This window comes from Carettochelys insculpta, chromosome 22, assembly GCF_033958435.1.
Source record: "Carettochelys insculpta isolate YL-2023 chromosome 22, ASM3395843v1, whole genome shotgun sequence".
In the NCBI taxonomy this organism is placed as follows: domain Eukaryota; kingdom Metazoa; phylum Chordata; order Testudines; family Carettochelyidae; genus Carettochelys; species Carettochelys insculpta.
This window is the reverse complement of record NC_134158.1, coordinates 5,463,743-5,486,767: the sequence shown is the minus strand read 5'-3', so window position 1 is coordinate 5,486,767 and position 23,025 is coordinate 5,463,743. Positions and strand designations below refer to the sequence as shown.

General features: G+C 50.0%; 1 protein-coding gene across 1 annotated transcript in view; it reads left to right on the top strand.

Moving 5' to 3' along the window:
• The window catches only part of LOC142024654 (uncharacterized), a 46,226-nt gene that overhangs the window by 3,606 nt on the left and 19,595 nt on the right, over positions 1-23,025 (top strand). Inside the window, exons 2-3 of the mRNA XM_075016807.1 lie at positions 840-1,871; positions 12,781-13,776. Of these exons, the coding sequence (XP_074872908.1) occupies positions 869-1,871; positions 12,781-13,776 (1,999 nt within the window). The 5' untranslated portion in view covers positions 840-868. The remainder of the gene's footprint in view (positions 1-839; positions 1,872-12,780; positions 13,777-23,025) is intronic.

Below are 23,025 nucleotides of genomic sequence, written 5' to 3'. Positions count from 1 at the left end.
TCAAAATCGCAATGGGCATGTAGGAGTCTTTCAGTGGGTGTTAGGCAAATAACCTGTTTATGCTCCCAGCAAGCTTTTCAGTAGCGTCTACTGGTATCTTTACACTCCTAAATACCTTTGAAAATCTATTCCTTACATGCCTGTGAAAGTTGGAGTTGGGCCTTTTGGAAAATCCTGTAACTGGAGAAATGTGGGAAAAGGAGGAAATTTGAGAGGTCGTCCAGGCCAATCCCCTGTGCAGAGGCAGGAGTAAGTGTTATCTGCACCATCACCGACAAGTATTTGTCTAGCCTGTTCTTTAAAAACTCCAATGATGGAGTTTTCTCAGCTTCTCCAAGATCCTGTGTAATTTATGTCAATGCTTAAAATGTTCCCCTCTGTAAGCAGAAGAGCAGGTTTTGAGAAGTGTTGAGTGCACACAACTCGTAGCATTATCTTTTGTCCTATGGGAGATCCTTGAGTCCAGTTCTATTGTAGTGCAAATAGATGTTACTGCTGTAAGAGTTTGTACAATCTAAAATACAGTGTGCAAATGCAGCAAACTGATGGGATGTGCAGAGGGACAGCTAGGCATTGTGGTCAGTGCAATCACAGCTCCCCATTACCAAAACCTTTGCAGGCGTGATGTCAGAGAAGAGCACTGGAAGAGGGACAGTGCAGTGGCTTTGCTAGGTTCATGTTGTTCACATTAATTTAGGGCTTATGAAATGGAGGGGGTTTTATTTTGATGAATTCAAACATATTTTGTCAACAGGTGTTTGATTTCCTATACCCTTGTGAGGTTCCCTTTCCCCCCAGCCCAGGCAATGACTCATCTCTGGATTCTCTCTCTATCCCAGCTGTGTGACACGGAGGAGAACACTCTGAAATGGAGGAACAATACAAAATGTCTCTGACAAGATCCAAAGACAACGGTGCTGACAGTCCTCAGCAGGAAGGGTCCCCTAGTAGTCCAGGTGAAGCTGAAGCACAGCAACAAAACACTCCAGAGGAAAGTAAGTCAGCTCACAGTGGCCGAGGTGTGAGGAAGCGCAAAGGCACCATTGTTCGCCGGAGAACATTCATGGGGGAGCGGCCCAACATCTGCATTGAGTGTGGGAAAAGCTTCCTTCAGAGCTCAGACCTTATTAACCATCGGCGAATCCACACAGGGGAGAAGCCCTATAAATGCATTGACTGCGGGAAAAGCTTCAGCGTCAGCTCAAACCTCATCCGCCACCAGAGAACCCACACGGGAGAGAAACCCTATAACTGCCTCGACTGTGGGAAAAACTTCACAGATAAGTCAACCTTAACCCAGCACCAGCGCGTCCACACAGGTGAGAAGCCCTATAAATGTATTGACTGCGGCAAGAGCTTCAGCCGCAGTTCCCACCACAAGAGACATCTGAGGAGTCCTCCTGGAAAGAGGCAGGGAAAATGCACTCACCTGGAAAGCACTGCTGTTGGGAAGGTGAAAGAAACCAAAGCATCAAAGAAGAGAACCTCAGCCTTCGAGATCCCCAACACGTGCGCCGAGTGCTGGCAGAGCTTTAGCCAGAACTCAGACCTGGTCAAACACATGCGAATCCACACGGGAGAGAAACCCTACGAGTGTCCCGACTGCGGGAAAAGATTCAATGTCAGCTCCAACCTGATCAGGCACCAGCGCATCCACACGGGAGAGAAACCCTACACGTGCTCTGACTGCGGGAAAAGCTTCACTGACAAATCCACCCTGACCCAGCACTACCGGATCCACACGGGAGAGAAACCTTATATATGTGCTTATTGTGGGAAAAGCTTTAGTCATAGCTCCCACCACAAGAGACATGAGAAAATCCATAAGGGAAGGAATTCGGTGTCTTTCCTGCCGTTATGGCCCTACCCCACCCAAACATTCTAAAGCCCAGAGTGCGTAGTAAGGCGCCCACAGTGGGATTGGTGTGAGCTACAGAGAGGGAGCGGGAGAAAGCACTGTGTGACCTGGAGAGTAGGATTTGCTACATGTCATTAGACCAGCAATCAAGACTACTCCAGTCCCCTGTTCCAAAAGTGGCTATTAACCACATACCTCAAAGGAAGGTGTGCAACTCCCATAAAGGACAATTTTACAATTACATGTCTATGGGGGGAAAGTGGCTGCTTGTTCCCAGGCTATTAATTGGTTGGCTTATATCCTCAATATAAAGATCCCTTAGAAACTTTTGTCCTAGCCATGGTAACTGTGGATGGTATTTTTATCATTACCATAATGGACATGTCTACAATTGGCCAACATTTCGAAAGGGCCATGCTAATGGCCAAATCAGAGAATACTAATGAGGCGCTGAAATGAATATTCAGTGCCTCATTAGCATGCTGCTGGCTGTGGCACTTCGAAAGTGCTATGTTTCGACTGCGCGTGGCTCAGCTACATGGGGCCCTTTTTGAAAGGACCCCGGAAACATCAAAATCAGCTGATAGGAATAAGGGAATTTTGATGTTTGTGGGGTCCTTTCGAAACGGGCCCCATGTAGACCGGTCGCATGTGGTTGAAATGCGACACTTTTGAAGTGCTGCGGCCGGCAGCATGCTAATGAGGAGCTGAATATTCATTTCAGTGCCTCGTTAGTATTCTCCTATTTGTCCATTAGAATGGCCCTTTTGAAATTTTGGCCAAGTGTAGACGTGGCCAATGTGTCTAATCCCCCTTTTTTTTGGCATACTGTTCTTGACTTCCATAACATCTTTTGGCAGTGAGTTTCACATGCTCCTCATGCATTGTGTAGCATAGTATTTCTTGTTGTCAGTTTTAAATTAGTACCTTTTATTGGCCATCTTGTGCTACGAGAGAGGGCAAGTTGGGAACCTGAGTTCCTGGTACTTTCTCTCTATTGTTTATACACTTAAATCACATGCCCTCTTTTTCATCATCTCTGTAGTCTAAATAGTTCCAGGATTTTCATCCCCTTCTCATAACAAGTCTCTCCGGCCCTTTAACAATTTTTGTCTTCTGTCTTTGAATCCCCTCTAATTCTGCTATATCCTTGAGATGGGATGATTAGATTTGAAAACAGTATTCCTGGTTTGGGTGTCCCATCAATTTACATAGGGGCATTAGAATATACAGTATTATTTTCTATCCAAGTGTTTATCCATACTTTATTTTTATCCACTGTAGTGCATTTTGGAGAGGTTTTCACTGATCTGTTTAGCATGACACCTGCGTCTTTTTCCTTAGTTGTTGCACTTAATTTAGATGCGAGCTGTGTGTATGGTTAGATGATAATTGTCCCTTTTAATGGGTCACATGATGCCAGCATTTCCAAGCAAATCTCTCTCTTTGAAGTGAATAGGGAGAATAAATAGACATTGATATTGCCAGAGACTTTCAAAGCAGCCTAAGGAGTTTGGATGCCCGGGAAGGGGTTTTTCAAAGGGTCCTACGTGATCTAGATCCAGATCTGTAACGGTATCTAGGCATTATTCTGCTCAGCGGTGCAACTTCTCCATGTCATTTGCAAAGTTGACTTAAGCACTTATGAGTCTAATTCCCACCAAAAGTCAGGAAGAGTTGTTCTGTGGCAGTTCATGCCATTTTTTCAAATGTATTTATGCATCTAGAGATTCAGATAGATGTCTAGTGGCGTTTTCTAAAGTGCTTCGACAAACTCCCTCAAATCAGTGGGTGTCAAGCATGGAGGCAATTGTGAAAATCCCTTTAGGTGCCTAAATAACTGTAAAACTCTGGACTTCATGCATTTTTGAAAATTTCATCTCCAATTTCACGAATCGGGTGTCCAAGTCCGCTAGATGATTTTGAAAATCTCAGCTACTTTCAGTCAATCATAAGGGTTTTCATAAGCCCCATCACTGTTGCATTTAAACACTTCCCAGAAGAATGAAATCTGACTTTAATCAAATGGTGTAATAACACTTAAACTGCACTTTGTTGCACTTACCTGCACTGAATTCCATCTGCTGTCATGTTCATCCATGTTGCTCGGTCCCCTCCAAAGTTATTCAACCTCTACACACAAAGTAATGGTGTATTCTCTGCAAAATTTGCCACCACGGTTGTCATATTAAACAACATAGTCTTAGGCATGAGTGTCGTTTGGGAGGGGCAAAGCCATTGCGCCCACAAACAGCAGGCTTTAGGTTGATGTGGAGTTTGCTCCCCCAACCCCTGGTTCCCCCAAGGAGGACCTCTTTGGTTCGAGTGGAGCTGCCCTCCAAATGTAGAAGTCAAACAATGCCTATGGTCTTAAGATGACCAGGGCTACATCTACACTAGCCCAAAACTTCGAAATGGCCATTCAAATGGCAACTTCAGAATCCCCTTATTCCTATCTGCTGTTAGGAATAAGGGGATTTCAAAGTTGCCGGGGTCCTTTCGAAAAGGAGCCCCATCTGGATGAGCTGCACAGCGGCGCCCGCGTCAATTTCGAAGTGCCGCAGCTGCCGGCATTCTAATGAGGCGCTGAATATGTATTTCAGCGCTTCATTAGTAAACTTCAAAATGGCCATTTGCGTGGCAATTTCAAAGTTTTGGGTTAGTGTAGACACAGCCCAGATGTTACAATTTTATCAGGACTGTCTTGGTTATCATAGGAACTGATTGCCCTTGCTATCTGGTCACCCTAGTACAGGGTCTTATTACAGGACTGTGAAGGAATCCCACTGTTAACCTCTTGCCATACTGAAAAGCCGACTATTTATTATTTTTGTTTTCTGCCTCTATGCCAGCACCCAGTCCCTAACAGTACATCTCCGGTGACTACGTGGCTGCCTTAAGAGCCTCCGCTGAGGGACTTTGTCAAAAGGTTTTTCTGAAAGTCTGAATAAACTAGATCAATGAGAACCAGTTTGTACGCTAGTGTCTGTTGAGAAATGATCCCTCTAGGGCGTCCAGGTTAGTCCTAGTCACGGGGTCTTTATGAGTAGGTGTCTTTAGAATTTGGTCTGCAGTGGACAAGTTCCCCAACTGCCAGCACAGGTGTTTGCAGCCCTGGCAGGTCTGTCTGCCTCTCAGATCAGGTCTTGTACACGGTATGTGCGAGAGGGACTCACGTACACAACACAACTTGGCCTAGGAGAAGGTGCACTGGAGTGTGCGCCAGGTGACTAAATTCCGTGCACATTTCTGTTGTGGAGTCATGTTGTTATTTCCATCATTCACAGCCTGTTTGACTGCACTAGATCCCTGCTTGCATGTGTATCCGAGAACCCTATGATGCCAGGTCTGAATTTCATGCTTTACCATTGGTGTCTTTCAGGATACAAGTGCCATATCTGTGCCCTTGGTTACCGTATTGGTAATCCAAGCTCTGAACACGTTTCTCTGCTGGAGCCCAGATTCTCAGCATTTCACTGTTGCATCACCAATAGCTGCACCTCACTCTGGGACGGGTTGCACAGAGGGTAGAGTCCAGATTCAAAGGAATATCCACTTTGAAAAACCAGGCAAAAGGGTCACTCTCACGCTCTCTGGCCCGGGGACCCCTTCATTATTTGTACACAGTGGAACAGAAGAATTGAGGGAGCCCCACATCAAAATATCCTAGTGGCTAGCCCTCCCCGAGAGGAGTAACCGCTGTCACCCAGCGCTCAGCTAGGCTAGGCCTACTCTGAGGAGAGGTGGAGGCAAAACTACCCAGAGGAGATTACCTTACATTTTAAATTGTATAAAGGCAAAACAATAGAATCTAAAGTAACACCAAACACTCACTTAGGAAAATATTAAATTGTGTATCATCACTCACAATAAAAGAAGTTTCTCGGCCACATGCTGTGTGATCCCATAGGGAAGTCAGTACCTCCTCTCCCAGGCTGCCGTGTCCAGCTTCCCCTCTGTTGCCCCACCTTTGCCTTCCTCCGGTTTGAGATTCTCCTTTTCTTTGACGATTGCACCTCTTTCCAAGGAACGTCGTCTCCTCACCCAGAAATCCACACTTGTTCCCCCGTCACCGGAAGCGTATTCCCTCTGCCAGTGTCCAAATGGTCAACCTCACCAGACCTGCTCTGTGCCCTCACCACCAGGCCTTTGCACACAGCCCCTCCAGGGCAAGCTTTCCCCTCTCCAGCAAATCCCATTTCCACCAACACACCCTCTTTGGTTCTTTTGCCCTTTCTCTGGCACATTCCAAGCTCCCTTCTCACTTGAGCAGCCCTCGTGTTATCTGCCTCTCCATTTATGCTGCTGCGCTACCTGCTGGTGCCAGGCCTATTACCTGGGAGACCCTTGTTCAAATTATGTCTCCTCCACAGGCAGAGTGGGGGAAGCGAGCATGGGTCTTCCACATCCTGGCTGAGTGCTCCGACCACAGGGTTTCCAGCTGGCTGCCCACACTTTAAATGGTTCCTGGTCCAGTAGGTGGCCTCTACGCACACCTACCAGACCTGGCCTTACAGCCAAGATAGGTGCTCACCCACCTGTCTTCCCCCCAATTCGTGGATGGTGCTGGGCCTTAGGTGGAGATATCTGTTGGTGTGCCAGGAGGCAGGCACAGAAACAGGTGTCTAAGGAACTTTCACCCTGAACGTCAAGTGAATAAGTAACTAAATTTCCGGGCATTAGAGTGGGGCAGGTTATGGACCACAGTGGTGCCTAAACCCAGGACTTAGGTATCTAACAGCCTGATTCTGATACCAGTTGCTCCTGTAGCTCAAGTAGAAGTCCATGGCCCGGCTTTGGGTGGCCTCAGAGCAAATCCTCCTGAGGAAGGACACAGCCTGTGCCCCTGCAATGCCAGAATCTGTTACAGTGCACTTGTGCAAGGGGCAGGATGAATATTGAATGAGTCCTGCTCTCTCGTAGGGCTATAATTCTATGTATGTAACATTTAGACTATAGTAGAAGGCTCATGCAGGTCCTGTCTCCACTCTGCTGGGTGGTGTAGAAAACATACAGCTTGGGACAGTCCCTGTCCCAGAGACCGTGTGTGTGTGTGTGTGTGTGTGTGTGTGTGTACACACATATATATGTACATGCACATAAAATTTGCTTGTTAAATAATTTGCCCGGCAGGTGTAACTTTCAGAGAGGTTTCCATCACATGCAATAGGCCAGGAGCTGAGGGCTAGAGTCTAAGAAATTAGCTGGGTAAAAGCAGGGCCTTTTTGCAGATTATTGAAGCTATGGTTGTCAACTCCAGAAGGAGCAGGGTTCTACCTCTTTAGGTTTTGTCCTAGTTTTGAGGTGCACTAACTCCTTCTTCACCCATAAGCCTCAACAATCCTAGACATGCACATTTTTAAGGCATGGGTGTCCAACCTTTTGGCTTACCTAGGTCGCACTGAGTGAAGAGGAATTGTCTTGGGCCACATATAAAATATATAATATAGTTAATGTATATAAATCACATAATAATGTTAAAAGTTTACGATCTTGTGGGGCCGCATTACTAGCTGTCCAGGGCCACATGCGGCCCACGGATTGGACACGCCTGTTTTAAGGTTAGAAGGAATGATTACGATTGTCTAGATTTGCATCCTGCCTGGCCCGGGCTGGAGAACCTCACACAATAATTCCTCCATCCAGCTCGATAACTTGTGGTTGAACCAAAGCAAGTCTTTCTTTAAAAAGTCCACTAGTCCTGACTGAAATGCTGCAAGGTAGATCCTCTGTTGGTATAAATTGTCTGTAGCTATGACACATTAAACCAGTAGAAGATGCACTCCAGGAAAGGGACTTCCTTCTTATCCCATAAGAGCTTACTTTGCTTTTGGTGAGGGACTTTGTCAAGGGCTTTCTGGAAATCTAGGTACACTATAACCACTGTTTATCAATTTGTTCCAAAGCCTCCAATAGTGACACCTCAATCCCAGGTATTTCCTCAGATCTGTCACCAAAAAAGAATGGATCAGGTTTGGAAATCTCTCTCACATCCTCAGTCGTGAAGACCGATGCAAAGAATTCATTTAGATTGCCTGCAACAACTTATCATCCTTGAATGTTCCTTTAGCATCTTGAAAAGCAATGAGAAGTCCTGTGGCATCTTATAGACTAACAGATATTTTGGAGCATGAGCTTTTGTGGGCAAAGACCCCCTTCGCCAGATGCATCTGACAAAGCAACTCTTTGCCCGTGAAAGCTCATGCTCCAAAATATCTATTCGTCTGTAAAATGCCACAGGACTTCATGTTGTTTTTGAAGATACAGAGTAACTGGGCTGCTCCACTGACACTCGAGCATCTTGATCATCCAGAGGCCTCAATGGTTGCATAGCAGCTTCCTGCTTCTGATGTACGTAAAACAAATTGCTATTACTTTTTGAATTTTGTCTAGCTGCTCTTTAAATTGCTTTTTGGCCTCCCTAGTTATATTCGTATACTTCATTTGCCAACGTTTATGCTTTCTATTTTCCTCATTTAACTTCCACTTTTTCAGTTATGCCTTTTTATCTCTCGCTGGTTCTCGTACTTGGTTGGTAAGCCATGCTGGCACTTTTCTGGCTCTCTGACTATGCTTTTTAATTTGGGGTACACATTTAAGATGAGACTCCATTATGGTGTCTCTGAAAATTTCCCACGCAGCTTGCAGGGATTTCACTTTTGGCACTCCACTTTCCAGTGTCTTCACTTTTGTACAGTTCCCCTTTCTGAAAGTAAATGCCCTTGTATTGGGCTGCTGTGGTGTTTTTCCTGCCACGTGGATTTTAAATGCCCTGTAGATAGATGTATCAGAGAGGAAGCCATGTTAGTCTCTGTCTTCAGGAACAAGAAGCCCTGTGGCACCTTATAGACTAACAGATATTTTGGAGCATATCTGTAAAGCTTTTGCTTTAGGTAAATGGTTCAGGATTGCATCACACACATGTACACGTCTGACACCTGTAAGTGTCTGGGATCGCACAGAACTTTAAAAAGCATTGACTACTGTGGATGATGGTGTAAGTGTGCTGAATAGTTTGAGCTCCTTAAGGCCTGGTCTGCACTGGAGGGACAATAACAGTGCTGTGCCAGCATAATCCCGTCGTCCAGGTGCCAGCTATGGAAGTTGATTTTTGGGGAGTTTTTTGTTTGTCTTTGTCCGTGCAGGAACACGATCTCCTCACGAGCTGGTAGCTAGGTTGGCAGTAGCTCTTCTACTAGCCTAGCTGGGTCTACAGCCTTAGTTAAGTTGGCAAAGCTAAGCAGTTCATAGCTGTGGATTTTTCATACTTCTGTTCTATGTGAACCTACCTTTTCTGTGCAGACCAGGCCTTATCTTAGCCCTCTACCTGCATGGCACGTTTTCCCAAGTGTGAATTGTTCTTGTAGCTCTTTTCTGTGATAATACCTTCCTATTCCTGTTCAAAATTTCCCTTTTCAGACACTATTAATTCCTCTGTGAAAGATTAACTCTCTGCTGCTTCCCTAAAATCATTCAACTCTGGCAGAAATTAACCTTTCTACACCCTGGCAATAATTAATTAGTGGCCTCCTTGTGTCACATCTCCCTAACCACCCTGAGAAGGGGGAAGCTCTTCACCTCATTGGCACAACAGGTACAGTCGATGGAGTGCTGGGGCAGGCAATTCTTGGTCTTACCACAGCTGATGCCTGCCTCCTGCACTGAGCGGGAAGTCATTGGATCTAGTGCACAAGTGAATTTTGGAGACAACAAATGAAAACACAGGGTCAGGAATGAAGATTAAAGTTTGGGAACACGGAGCAGAGAACCCTGACAACACTTACCGCTTCTCAGAGGTGTCTAAGACAGCCCCCAGCGGAACTTTGCCCAGCAGTGTGATTGGACGAGGGAGCAGGAATAGATCTCACAGTTGCAGAGCATCCCTGGTCCAGCTTCCTCCTCCTGGTGTGATGAAAGGTTGACTTAGCCAGAGGGAAGCTGGTGCGAGTTCATGGCTTTAGGGGCCAGAGATGTGATGTGCATGGACTGGGATGCAGGAGGATGCAAAGGTTCTGGAGGAACACATCTTACATAGATGCGCTCCAGGGTCACATCTGTCTGTAGCACGGACAGGAATTAGGTGAGTTCATGCCCATACTTACAGGTCCAATTAATATCCATGATCGGCTGTGGGACAAGAGGAGAGTAAACCTGGGGTTCTTCCACCTCCTCAGGCAGCAGCAGGCCGCACCAGGTTGTGTTGGGATGGTTATGTATGTGAGGGAGTGGTGGGTGTGCAGCATGCACGTGTACAGGCATTTTCTGAGTGCAGTTAGGAGACAGCCTGGCTGGGTGTCAGGCAGCTGACTCAGCTGGCGTGTTGGGAATGGCCAGGGAGTCTGGCTGGGGACGAGGTCCCAATGGTAAGTTTCAGAGGGCCAGGAGTGAGAGAGAAACAGGCGGCACTGACTTGCCCATGGAACGTGGAGAAGCAGGAGGCAGTGCTGCCCTCACTTCCTGGACACAGGATGGGCAGCCCAGACACTGGCTGAGCGTTGCAGAGCGCATCCCATTCCTCTGGTCATGTGGGTGTAGTGGCAACAGCCAGGACCATCATCCAGCACGCCCCAGGGGACTCCATCACTTCACAGAGTGCAGCAGAGGTTTTGCAACGAGTTTCTTCCACTGGACGGCGGTGATGGACCTGGCCCCTGGAACTAGCTTCCAAGCCCCGAGGAGGTCCCGGTAAAAGACGGGCAGCCGGAGATAAAAGAGTTGCCAGTTGTGTCGGACCCTGGGAGGTGGCAGAGGAAGACGCGTACCAGCACATGCACTCTAAAAGGAGTTTCCGCAGCCCCTGAAGGTGGAAGGCGTGGACCCAGCTGTGGATGCAAACCAGGCCCTATCTGCCCATCCCCAGAGGAAGACTCTGGACACCCACAGAGACCCTGTGCAGCCTTGGCCAGAAAACCTTCAGGCTTTTCTCTCAGCTGGCCAGGATTCTGTGGGCCAGGCACAGGATGTTGAGCTGGTGTCACAGCACGGACTGAACCATTGGCAGGTTACCCCTAATTTTTTCCATCCCTAGGCAGAATAACTTTTATGTGCACCCAGGTATATGTGGATATGCACCACCAATAGAAACATACGTTGCCGGGTGGGAGCACTCTGCTAACCAGCTGGCTGGCATTTAAATCTCTCCTGGGTGGCTGGCCAAGCTCTCAGCTCACAGGGAATATGGACCAGCACCTTCCACAAAAGGGAGACGAACCAGAGCAGTCCTGTCTACCTCCACAACCAGTCACACCCTGGTCTGTAGCTCAATGGGTTCTCCAGTGGGGAAGGTACATGTCCAGCGCGCAGGCAGGCAGCTTGGAACAGTCCTGCTCTTCTAGGGTTTCTATCCCACCCTGCACCCAGACCAAACCAGCTGGGCTTTTTTCCAGTGTGGGATGGGGGTGCCATAGTGAACTGCATGTCACTGCCCAGCCGGTGTGGCCTTACACACAAGTTCCCAGGCGGGGCTGGGCGGTGTGTGTGTGTGTGTGTCATGATTTCACATTCGCTGTGCATGAGGTCATGCCAGGGCCAGGCCCACGCCGTGCCAGGAACACATGACCGACCGGTAAACCCACTGCACCCCCGCCCCTGGCATGGCAGCTGGGAGGGAGGCAGGGAGCTCTCCCCCCAGCTCCAGCCAGCTGGGGGTGGGAGAGGAGCTTTGCACGCGCACGAGGCGCCCACGAGGCCCAGCAGGTGGGGGAGACGCCTTGCAGGCCCCGCGAGCTCACAGGGCGGGGCAGGAAGGGGGAGACGCTCAGATGTGTGCTGGGCCCCGGGCCGCTGACGTAGCAGCCGGGAGAGTTGCTCGGCGCTGTCTCGGCTGAGCGCCCCGCAGAACGCGCCTGGTGCCGAGAGTGGGCGGGCGGGCGGCGCTGGCGCTAGGGGGCGCTGGCTGCGGCGGAGGGAGGGAGGGAGGCGGCGCTGGCGCTAGGGGGCGCTGGCTGCGGCGGAGGGAGGGAGGCGGGCGGCGCTGGCGCTAGGGGGCGCTGGCTGCGGCGGAGGGAGGGAGGGAGGCGGGCGGCGCTGGCTCTAGGGGGCGCTGGCTGCTGCGGCGGAGGGAGGCGGGCGGGCGGGCGGCGCTGGCGCTAGGGGGCGCTGGCTGCTGCGGCGGAGGGAGGGAGGGAGGCGGGCGGCGCTGGCTCTAGGGGGCGCTGGCTGCTGCGGCGGAGGGAGGGAGGCGGGCGGGCGGCGCTGGCGCTAGGGGGCGCTGGCTGCTGCAGCGGAGGGAGGGAGGGAGGCGGGCGGCGCTGGCGCTAGGGGGCGCTGGCTGCGGCGGAGGGAGGGAGGCGGGCGGCTGCTCTCCGTCCTTCCGTCCGTCCGGTTCGCTCCGCTCCGCACTTGGGGGGTTGAGCTTCCCGGGTCAGCGGCCGCCGCCGCCGCCGCCTCCATTGTGAGCCGGGCGCTCGAGCTGGGCCGCGGCCGCTCCCCGCGGGGTGTGCGCGGGCGGGGAGAGCCCGTCTGTCCCCGGCGCCCCCGCCGCGCCCGGCCCGGGACAGCCCCGCGCCCCGCCCCGCCGGAGCCGCCGCCGCCGCCACCGCCGCCAGGTGAGGGGGGAGCCCGGGGGCGGGGCCCAGGGCCGGGAAGTGACTCTGTCCCCCACGTCCCTCTTCGCCCCAGCGCTTCCCCCCCCGAGCGCCCGCAGGGGCCAGGCCAGGCCCGAGTCTCCCGGCCCCAGGGCTCCTTGGGCTCTGCTCTTCTCTCGAGTTCGAGCGAGACGCTCTGGCCCTGGGCTGTGGAAAACGCCTCGGGGGCTTGGTCTGCGTGTTCGGCGCTGGCTTTGCAGCGTGATAAACCGATGCGGGGTTTGACGTGCTGTGGGCATTCCTGGTGCATGAGCCACGGACGCCAGTACGCCCCAAAGACGACGAATTGAGGAGGTGTTTTGATTTCGCAGCAGCCAGTGGAGAACAATTGAACAGAAGGAGCTGAGCAGCTCTCCAGGGAAGCTAATACAGCCAAGATGTCACCCAGGAAATCCAAGAGGAATGTGAGCCAGAGCCCTGAGCAGGACAAACCCTGCGAGAGCCTGTGCAGTCCAGAGGAGCCAGAGCCTGTGGAGAAGAAACCAGTGAAACTTCTCCAAGGAATTAAGAAGCGAAAGGACTTTGTGGTGCACCAGGGAACCCAGACAGAGGAGAGCCCCAATATCTGCATTGAGTGTGGGAAAAGCTTTACCCAGAACTCCAGCCTCATCAACCACCGCAGAACCCACACAGATGAGAAACCCTACAAGTGCCCTGACTGTGGGAAATGCTTCGGCGTCAGCTCCAGCCTCAGCCGGCACCAGCGCATCCACACAGGCGAGAAACCCTATGCCTGCCCTGACTGCGGGAAGAGCTTCAGCGACAAGTCCAACCTGACCCAGCACCAGCGCATCCACACGGGCGAGAAGCCCTACAAGTGCATTGACTGTGGGAAGAGCTTCAGCCGCAGCTCCCACCGCAAGAAGCACCTGCGGCACCTGTTGCGCAAGAGGCCAGGCAAGTGCTCGTCACCACAGCAGCGGGAGGGTGCCACGGGGAAGGCCAAGCCCAGGAGGAAGGTGGAGGTGCTGAACACGTGCACTGAGTGCTGGCAGACCTTCAGCCAGAATGCCGATCTCATCAAGCACATGCGGATCCACACAGGCGAGAAGCCCTTCAAATGCACCGACTGCGGGAAGAGCTTCAGCGTCAGCTCCAACCTCTTCCGGCACCAGCGCATCCACACTGGGGAGAAACCCTACACGTGCTCTGACTGCGGGAAGAGCTTCACCGACAAGTCCACCCTGACCCAGCACCAGCGCATCCACACGGGCGAGAAACCCTACATCTGCACCTTCTGTGGGAAGGGCTTCAGCCACAGCTCCCACCACAAGCGACACGAGAAAATCCACAAAGGCGAGAACCTGCTGTTGACCTTCCCAACCCAGACATTCTGAGCAGTTCCACATTTGAACATGCAGGCGTCAGTGTGGGGCCCGCTCAGAGGAGCTGTTTGCATGGTGGGGTTTTGTATTCGGGAGATTTCATAGCTCTTCAGAACAGAAGGGACCATTAGATCCTCTCGTCTGATTTCCTGCACATCACACTCCTGATAATCTCATCCAGTGCGCTCCTGCATTCAGCCCAGTAACGTGTGGTTGAGTGAGGAAATGTCTCAGGAAGAGGCACCCAAACTCAGTTTAGAGGCTCCAAGTGATGGAGAATCCCCTACAGCCTTTGGGATCCGGTCCCAGGGTTCATTAGAGTCCCATAAAATTTTCTCTCTTATTTTCAGTTTGAACACTGCTGACTTCAACTCTTAGCCACTGGAATGTGGTTTGCTAGAGTGAAGAACCCTTTGGTATCAGCAATATGAACTTCATGTAGGTACCTAGAGACTGTGCTTAGACCACCTCTTAATCTACCCTTCAATAGCTGGAGCTCCTTGGGTTTCCTCTTACTGTAAAGCTGATCGCTGTGCATAGCCCTTCTCTGAACCCTCTCCAGTTTTGCAAGGGCCATTTTAAAGTGCTGACACCAGAACTTGCCACAACGCTCCAGAGTCTTCTGTCATCCAGCGGATCAGTGCAGTTGTCCTTCTACCATTGCCTGTTCCCAAAAGTGGCTATTACCACCTTCCTTTCAGGGGTCAAACTCCCCTAATAAAATATTTTCCAGTACGCTGCTCGTGAGGGAGAGCACTGCATCTCTCCGGGATATGAGCGGCTGGCTTCTGCTCTTTTTTAGAAGCATTGCTTAAAAATGTTCTTCCGAGCCATTGTAACTAGGGTTGGTATTTCTGCCGTTCACATCAATGTCTAATGTTCATGCGACTATTGGCCTCCATATGCCCAGTTGCAGAGACTCCCACAGGCTGATTATGCATAGAAATCATGTCTATCAGTTTTACATTTTCTGCCTCTCAGTTTTGTTGACTGTTCCCTTTTCTTGTTTGAGGAGAGCGGGCAACTTTCTGTATCCCATTCATTTTCTTGGACACCTCTGTCACGTCTTCTCATTAATCTCTTCTCTGCCACAGTTTCAGCCTTTTCCGTCTCATCGTACAAAAAGTTCCTTCCAGGCTTGTAGTTATTCTCGTTACCCATCTCTGAATATCTTCCACGCCTTATACAGCCTCTTTGAGACAGAGTGACCAGAACTGTGCATAGCACTGTTTATGTAGTGGCATTGGAATATTCTCAGTATTATTTTCTATCCAACTGTGTATGTATCTTCTCTGTGTTTCTTTGTGAGCCCCTGGCACATGTTGTTTGGCCTCCTTTCCATTCAGCTGTCTTCCAAGACTCATAGGTCTTTTACCTCAGATGTTACTAGCACTGTCTGAGCAGTATGTCTTGTTCCTTTTCATTGTCCATGTGGTGCCACTCATTTTTAAGCAGCACTCCCCTATCAAATGAATGGAGAGTTATGAAAATATCTCTTCTATGGACAGTAGGGTTTTATACATTATAGTATCTAAGCATTTCCTAGATATATTGAATATGCATTAAAAATATGCTGTTGTCCAGTGCATTACCTCACACTTATCTGCACTGAATTCCGTCTGCCCCAGCTTTGCTAAATCCCTCTGCAGTTACTCAGCCTCCCTTATATGTGACTAACCTAAAATAATTATCTGCAACAGCTGCCACCTCCCTGTGCACCTTGGTCATTAGTTGGCTCAGTAATACATATATTAAACATAAGGCCTACGTCAGAACCGTGGGGTGCCCTACCTGTCAGCCTCCTCACCTCTAACTCGCATTTCTGTCTGGGCCACCCCCCTTCAGAGTCACGGTCATCCCTGTCCGTCGGGAGAGGAGAGAGCGAGAATGTAAGTGCCATCAGCATTCTGAGCTTGCGTTGCAGTCCAGCAAATAAATTGCTGCTCAGAGATTTTCTCTCTCCACGTGCAGGTAAAGGAGCCCCCGATGGCATAGTTGGTGTTAGGTCCTGTGATGATGTCACTGGTGTGAATATGTGAACAGAGTTGGCAGTGAGGACTGTTGCAGGGGCTGTTTCCAGGCCTAGAGTCGCTGGTTTGTGATTTGTAGTGGCTGGTGAGGATTTGTTTGCACATCTACTAATATAACATATGCCATCATGTGCCAGCAATGCCCCGCTGCAATTTACATTGGCCAAACTGGACAGTCTCTCTGTAAAGGAATAAATGGACATAAATCAGGCATCAGGAAAGGAAATGTACAGAAGCCTGGGGGGGAACACTTCAATCTCCCTGGACACACAGTGGCTGATTTAAGGGTGACAGTTTTGAAACAAAAAAATTTCAAAAATCAAATGGAGAGAGAAATCTGTGAGCTGGAATGTATTTGCAAATTTCACTCCATTAACCATGGATTAAACAGAGACTGGGAGAGGCTCGCAGCTTACAAAGGCAGTTTCTCTGCTCTGGGTGCTAATATCTCCCCACTAGACTCTGACAAAAGCTCACATCCCCTGTCTGCCCTGACTTGTTTTTTAACTCTTTGGATAAGTACTGTTGATACTGGGCCATTTCCACTGTGCTGAATAGACCTTGTGAGCTCTGGTCCTCCCTCTTACTGGGACCCCACTCTTTGAATACCCCTCTGAAACCACCCGCCACACTCATACATCTGATGAAGTGGGTCTTTGCCCACGAAAGCTCATGCTCCAAAATATCTGTCAGTCTGTAAGGTGCCACAGGACTTCTTGTTCTTGAAGCTACAGACTAACACGGCCACCTCTCTGATGGTTATACTGATGTAAGTTTATAGGCAAACATGATTGGAAAAACAGAGGAGTAAGAGATTTGCCCAAGGTCTCCCAGCAGACCAGTGGCAGGACTGGTAAGAGAATACTTTTGCACTCTTGGGGTCTCCAGAGTGAAATTACCCGAAGAGTGTCATCCTTCCTTAGGCTATGTGTAGATTCCAGGCTTCTGGTGGGAGCCTGGAGGTCCCCCACAGAACTCTGCTTCTCCAGGAGCCTTCTGTTGACATCCCAGTCAGCCTTGTTCCACGAAGAAGAAGGGATGTGTCGGCAGAGGGGGATTTAGCCCCATGTGGATGGGCCAAATGTCAGAAAAGGCACTCCTGACAACTGTCAGCAGGAGATAAGAAATTGCATTGCGCAATTTGCATATCTTTTGCCGACAATTCTCGGCAATTTATAGCCTTAGTGTTACTCCGATCATCTTAAAAACAGATCAGATGTATTCAAAATAGAGAAACTTCTAGTAAACCCAAAAGAACTAATTGTGTGATATATCTAGATTTACGTTGCTTGTAAACTACACCTAGCTGGCATGCTCTCAAGCTTAGTAACAGAAGACTAAAAGGAAAATATGTTGAATTTCTGAAAATCAGTGCGTCTTTCCTTTTCTACACAGGAAAGTTTTACCAGGACTAAAAGTTTTACTATTGTACCAGTTAAACCCCCAAGGAGACAGTTTTATTTCGGCATAGGAGTGACTTTTTCAGCTTATTATAACACCTGTCACAAGGGACATAAACTGGGAAAAAATCTGTTTTGATTGGAACAGCTGTCCACGTAGGCCATGTCGACACCTACAATAAACTTCGACATGGCCATGTTAATGGCCAAATCGAAGCCTATGAATGAGGTGCTGCAATGATAGGATAGCCAATAGGAATGAGGGGATTTCGTTGTTGGCGGGGTCCTTTCAAACAGGACCCCCGTGTAGACGAGCTGTGGGCAAGCGAGCCACTGCACTTTCGAAATGCCGCAGCTGGCGGCATCCTAATGAGGCACTGACTATTCATTTCAGCGCCTCATTAGTAGTCTTTGCTTTGGCCATTAGCATGGCCATTTTGAAGCCTCGTGTAAGTGTAGATGTAGCCATAGTGTGGTAGATAATTCACCGTAGTCTATATCAAAAGTGTCCTGTGACGTGCTGCTGGTCAGAGCCCAGATAGCCACCATCCATCTCCTTTAACCATCAGGGTCTTTCCCTGCTGTGATCCTTGTTCCAATAAAGACCTTGTCAGCATTTCAATTCTTTTGATGTAGGCCTTGGTTAGTGATCCTCAGCCACTGACAACCCTCAACAAAGGTGATGACTCAGTTCTTGCAGTTTTGTGCACAGATATATGAGGAGTCTTACACAGTAATTTGGGATGCAAATTAACTTCTTCCAAATGGTTAACTTGGGCCAGATCTGCCTGCATTTAGGAATGCAGCTGATAGATCTTCCTAATGTTACTCTAGTCCATATGAGATATTAGTATTAGCACCTAGAGACTCCAACCAGGTCTTTGTTCTGGGCATTACACAGACACAGTGGGAGACAGACCCTGTCCCAAAGAACATGAGGGTATAGGGATTGTGAGGCTCGATCGGATGATTGTCCCTTGAGTCCAGCCTCCAACAGTGGCAGCACAGACACTTCAGGGAAAGCTGAAGAATCGCTGCTGTGAGCAGTTCTAGGGTAACTGTTTCCAGGAAAAGTTTTCTCTTAATCCCAAATGTTTATGTGCTAATGAATAAAGCCTCATGGCCCTTCCAAAACGTGTCTGGAGATGGTTGGTATTTACTCTGGATGATCTTGTCCCTTCCCAGTCATCCCACTTCCAACCTTCCTCTGGGTTGGAAAACTAACTTCTGAGCTCTGCCCTTTGTGCCCGGTTCCTTCTCAGTACCCAGTCCATGACGGTGCTTCACCACCCCACCATGCCTCATTTTCCTTCATGACAGCTGGGAGAGCTTTGCCCATGGGTTTCTGGAAGGCAGAATAAAGGACGTCCCCGACTCTTTTTCATCCGCAGTTCTGCTAAGGCGTGCTAGCAAATCCCAGCGTCTGTCTGGTCACGTCCCCTCGTGTCATCCTCCTCTGTCTTTGGATTGTTTTAATGACTGTTTCAATCCATGTAGCTGGTATGGAAGCTGGTTTGTAATCTCTGCTGCTTGTGTAGAATCTTTTTTTTTTTAATACAGCACCCTTCGGACCCTCCTGTATAGTAGGTGACTTGAATGAATTTACATTATATTTAAAAATCTTGGCTAGCAGCTCCGCCATCCTGCAGGACTTTGGGAGGTAGCACTCGTGTAGTGTGAATTTTGTTTGTTCGGGAACCTCCTCTTTTGACACCTCAGTGTCTGACAGTGCCTTATCTTTGTTACCTGCACGGAGAGCCAGGGATAGGTCTCCACAACACTGCTGGATGGAGCCTGGTGCAGAGCAATCCCATGGCTTCCCAGCAATGTCCCTGCTTTCCAAGATAGCTTCTGTGTCAACCAGACGATGGAACAGCTATTCCCCATGCATGGCATATGGAACTCTGGCTTGTGGTCCAGACAGCTGGCTTTTCTCAGGCCTGTATCTCCCTCTGGCCTGCCATCTGTGATGGGGTTTAGGGGTCCCCCTGCACTGCACCCTGTCTGCTGGCAGGAGTGACTCTCACTCAGCAGGTACAACAGAAGGTTTATTAGGCAACAGATGCCTAGTTTCTCACAGAGGTGACAGCACAGCAGCCAGAGACAGTTCTTCCAACCCGTCCTGGGGGGAAGAGCCCAAGGGGTGCCCCTCTGGGGTGTAGCTTTCCCCCTCCTCAGGCTGGCTGCCTTCCAGCTCCTCTTTCCCCCGCTTCCTAACTGCCGCCCCCGATTCAAAACCCAGCTCGGCTCCTCCCTCCTCTTTGTTCAGGGCAGAGGTGTTACCTGCCAGTTGTAGCCCCAGGGTCATCCTTAGCCACTGGGAGCTGCTGCTTGCCTCAGACATCCAGCCTGACTCACACATGCACTCCCCGCACTCCATCACACCATCTGCTACTCCTTCAGGTGTCCTTGGCTCTTCTTGGCAAAGGAGAGGCAGTCGGCCTTGAGAAGTACCTGGAAATAAGGAGGAGCCAGGCTCGCTGCCCTGGTACATAAAGGAAGAGGAAATGGGAGCGGTGTCAGGGAAGGAGCAGGGAGGGAGTTGGGCAGTGGGGATCAGGATCGGAAATAGGACCCAAGAAAGATTTGAGGGGCCAAGGCCTAACGTGCCCAGTGACTCATGCAGCCGTTCTGCTGCTAGGGCTTGTGATGAACTTCCAGCTCTGTCTCTTTATGCCTTTGCCTCTTCTCAGCTCATCATTTATGTTCCTCTCTCTTGGCTGCCCCCAGGCTGGCTTTACACGGTGCGAGTCCCGCTGAGCATAAATAAACTTCTGCCTTGGCATTTAACCACCCGTGGCTGTTCTTGCCTTTCCGCTGCTTTATTTCTTCAGGAGGTGGCTAAGGTGGTTCGGAAATTCCATACAGAGACTTCTACAGGTGCTGCCCTCCAGTCTAGTCCCGGGGTAAGGGAGCAGGCTGGCTCAGATGGGGACTGGGCCACAGGGACTTTCCCTGTAGGGGCTCCGGCTCCATTTGAGTCACAGTGTGGGGGAACTGGCTGGCCCCAAGCAGGGGAATGGGCCAGGTGGCTTTTCCCCTCTGGGAGACACTGGTTTCGGCTGGTGGAATTGGCTGGCTGTGGGGTGGGGATTGGGATATGGGGGCTTTTCTCCTTTGGTGCACTGGTTCCAGGCTAGCCCCTGGCCTGGATTGCTATTGGCTGGAGGATTGTGGTGTTATGGCAACTCACAATACCACGTCTGTGTGCTTTTAAATCTTCTCATTGTCTAAAGATAACTGAGAACAAACTCACCCGCTCTGAGTGCTCCCCAAATCCCCATTGCTCCCTGCAGAAGAGAGGCCACTGGCGGCCCTCAGTGCAGGCAGCTGCCACTTCCCCTGCCCTGGCACGTGTCATGGAAGTTCAGCCAGCAAAGAGGGCCACTGCCTCCCATTGTTTCCAGAGTGGCAGAAGCCAGATGCCTGCAGGAAAAGTGGCTCCACTATGTCGGAGGCAGAGAAGGACTAAGGGAGATAATGGGGCAGGGGAAAGTAGAGGACCCAGGAGAACATTTGAGGCTGTGGAGCTGCAGCTACCAGAATGGGAGACCATCTAAGTGCCCCAGATCCCTGGGTGCTGCCCTGAAGCCCCAGTTTTTACCAGGAGGAACATTGCCTGCCCCCCTATCACAATACACCACACAGAGGAGGGGTGTCAGGTGGGGTGGCTGGGAACAGAAAATTGCTGGGCAAGAGGCCAGTTTGTCATCCCAGCTGAGAGCAAAAGGCGGCTGTTGGGCCAGGAGCCTGATATCCCATCTGATGCCATTACAGAAAACGAAAACACAAATTTTTAAGACCTCCCCTCCCTGCAGTATTAAGGGAGGGACATTATTCCTCTCCACCTTGGCAAGTCATCCGGTGCTCCCTCTCAGTTCTAGGCATTAAGGGCTCTGCTGCCCCTGGACTCAGGAGCTGTTCATTTTAAAGGTGGCTGCAGGGCTCAAGACTGGCTTTGTGGGGCGACCTGTGGCCCAGAAGCCCATCCCTAGGAGAAGCAACACTTGGTGGGGAGCCAGGAAATTGTGAGCTTAGGTCTCAGCTCTGCCCTGCACTGGTATCAATAATGCTGTGGGTTCCTCAGTGCTTGTTGTGGAGCAAGGTTTGCTACCTGCCCCCAACGGCAAACAAGCAGCATTTCATCGCTGACTTTGGAGGTAAGCAACTCCAGCAGCCCAGAGCAGAACCAGCTTCCTAACACTAGTGAGCAGAGACATAGCTTGGTTGCCATTCAGCATGAATACACCAGTTCTTCGTGCTTGGACAGGCCACGTGTAGCTACTGCTGGAATGTGACCATATGTCCCTCCCAAAGCCAGGAAAAGATCCCAGGAATTCTGATTCTCAATCTTCTGCCCTGCTTTAACAACTAGACAACACTCCACTCACAACCACACATCCTGACGGGGCTTCCTGGGTCCCTGAAATAGCAACAAGGAGCACCTTTCTCTGGGCCTCTCATTTCTTTTCTCTGGAAGTTTCTGGGGCCCTAAGCAAGGGGAATAGGCAAAAGTAGAAGAGCATCCTAGGGCTGGAAGGGACCTCAGGAGGTCATTGAGTCCAGCCCCCTGCTTCAAGCAGGATCAATCCCAACTAAGTCATCCCACCCAGGCCCTTGTCAAGCCAGGACTTAAAAACCTCAAGGGATGGAGAATCCACCACCTGTCTCAGTAACACATTCCAGTGCTTCAGCACCCTGCTGGTGCAATAGTTTTTCCTTATATCCAACCTGCACCTCTCCCTCTGCAACTTGAGACCATGGGTCCTTGTTCTGCTGCCTGTCACCACTGAGAACAGCCTCTCTCCATCCTCTTTAGAGCTCCCCTTCAGGAAGTTGAAGGCTGCTATCAAATCGTCCCTCAGTCTTCTCTTTTGCAAACTAAATAAGCCCAAAGCCCTCAGCCTTTCGTCATAGGTCATGTGCTCCAGCCAAATAGAGGGGAATAACAGCTTCTCTACGCTGCTGGAAATGCTCCTCCTAATGCACTCCAAATTGGCTACAAGGGCACACTGTTGACTCATATCCAGCCTCCCATCCACTGTAATCCCCAGGTCTTTTCTTCTGCACTGTTACTTAGTCAGCTCCCGGCCTGTAACAATGCTTGTGCTGCTTCTGTCCCAAGTGCAGGACTCTGCATTTGTCCTTGTTGAACCTCATCAGATTTCTTTTGGCCAAATCGTCCAATTTATCTAGGTCACTCTGGACCATAGCCCTACCCTCCAGTGTATCTACCTGCTCCCCTAGCTTTGTGTCCTCTGCAGATCTGCTGAGGGTGCAATCCAGTCCCTCACGCAGGTCATTAATGAAGATGTTGAACAACATTGGCCCCAGAACCAATCCTTGGGGCACTGCACTTGAAACCAACTGCCAACCAGACGTCGCACCATTGATTAGTACCAATTGGGCCCAATTGTCCAGCCAGCTTTCTATCCACCTTCCAGTCCATTAATCCAATCCATACTTCCTTATCATCATCAACCATGAGCTCAGCACCCATTGGTGTCCAATGCCTCCCTCACTATTTCCTTCCATCTTTCCCTGCCCAGTGCAGAGCGGCTTAGTTTCTGTAGACTAGTTCTGCAGCAATCTACTACATCATCTACCCATTCTGTGTGGGGTCTGCCTCTCCGGTTTGTACCGTCCATTACGCTGAAGACTAGGGTCTTGACTTTTTGTTTGTCTTTCATTCTGCAGATATGCCCGAACAGTTGTACAACCTTCTGCAGTAGGTTCTCTTTTGGATGTATCTTCCTATATACTTCCTCCTTGGTGACCTTCCACATCCATCATATTCTTAAGATCTTTCTCTAACAACTTCTCTTG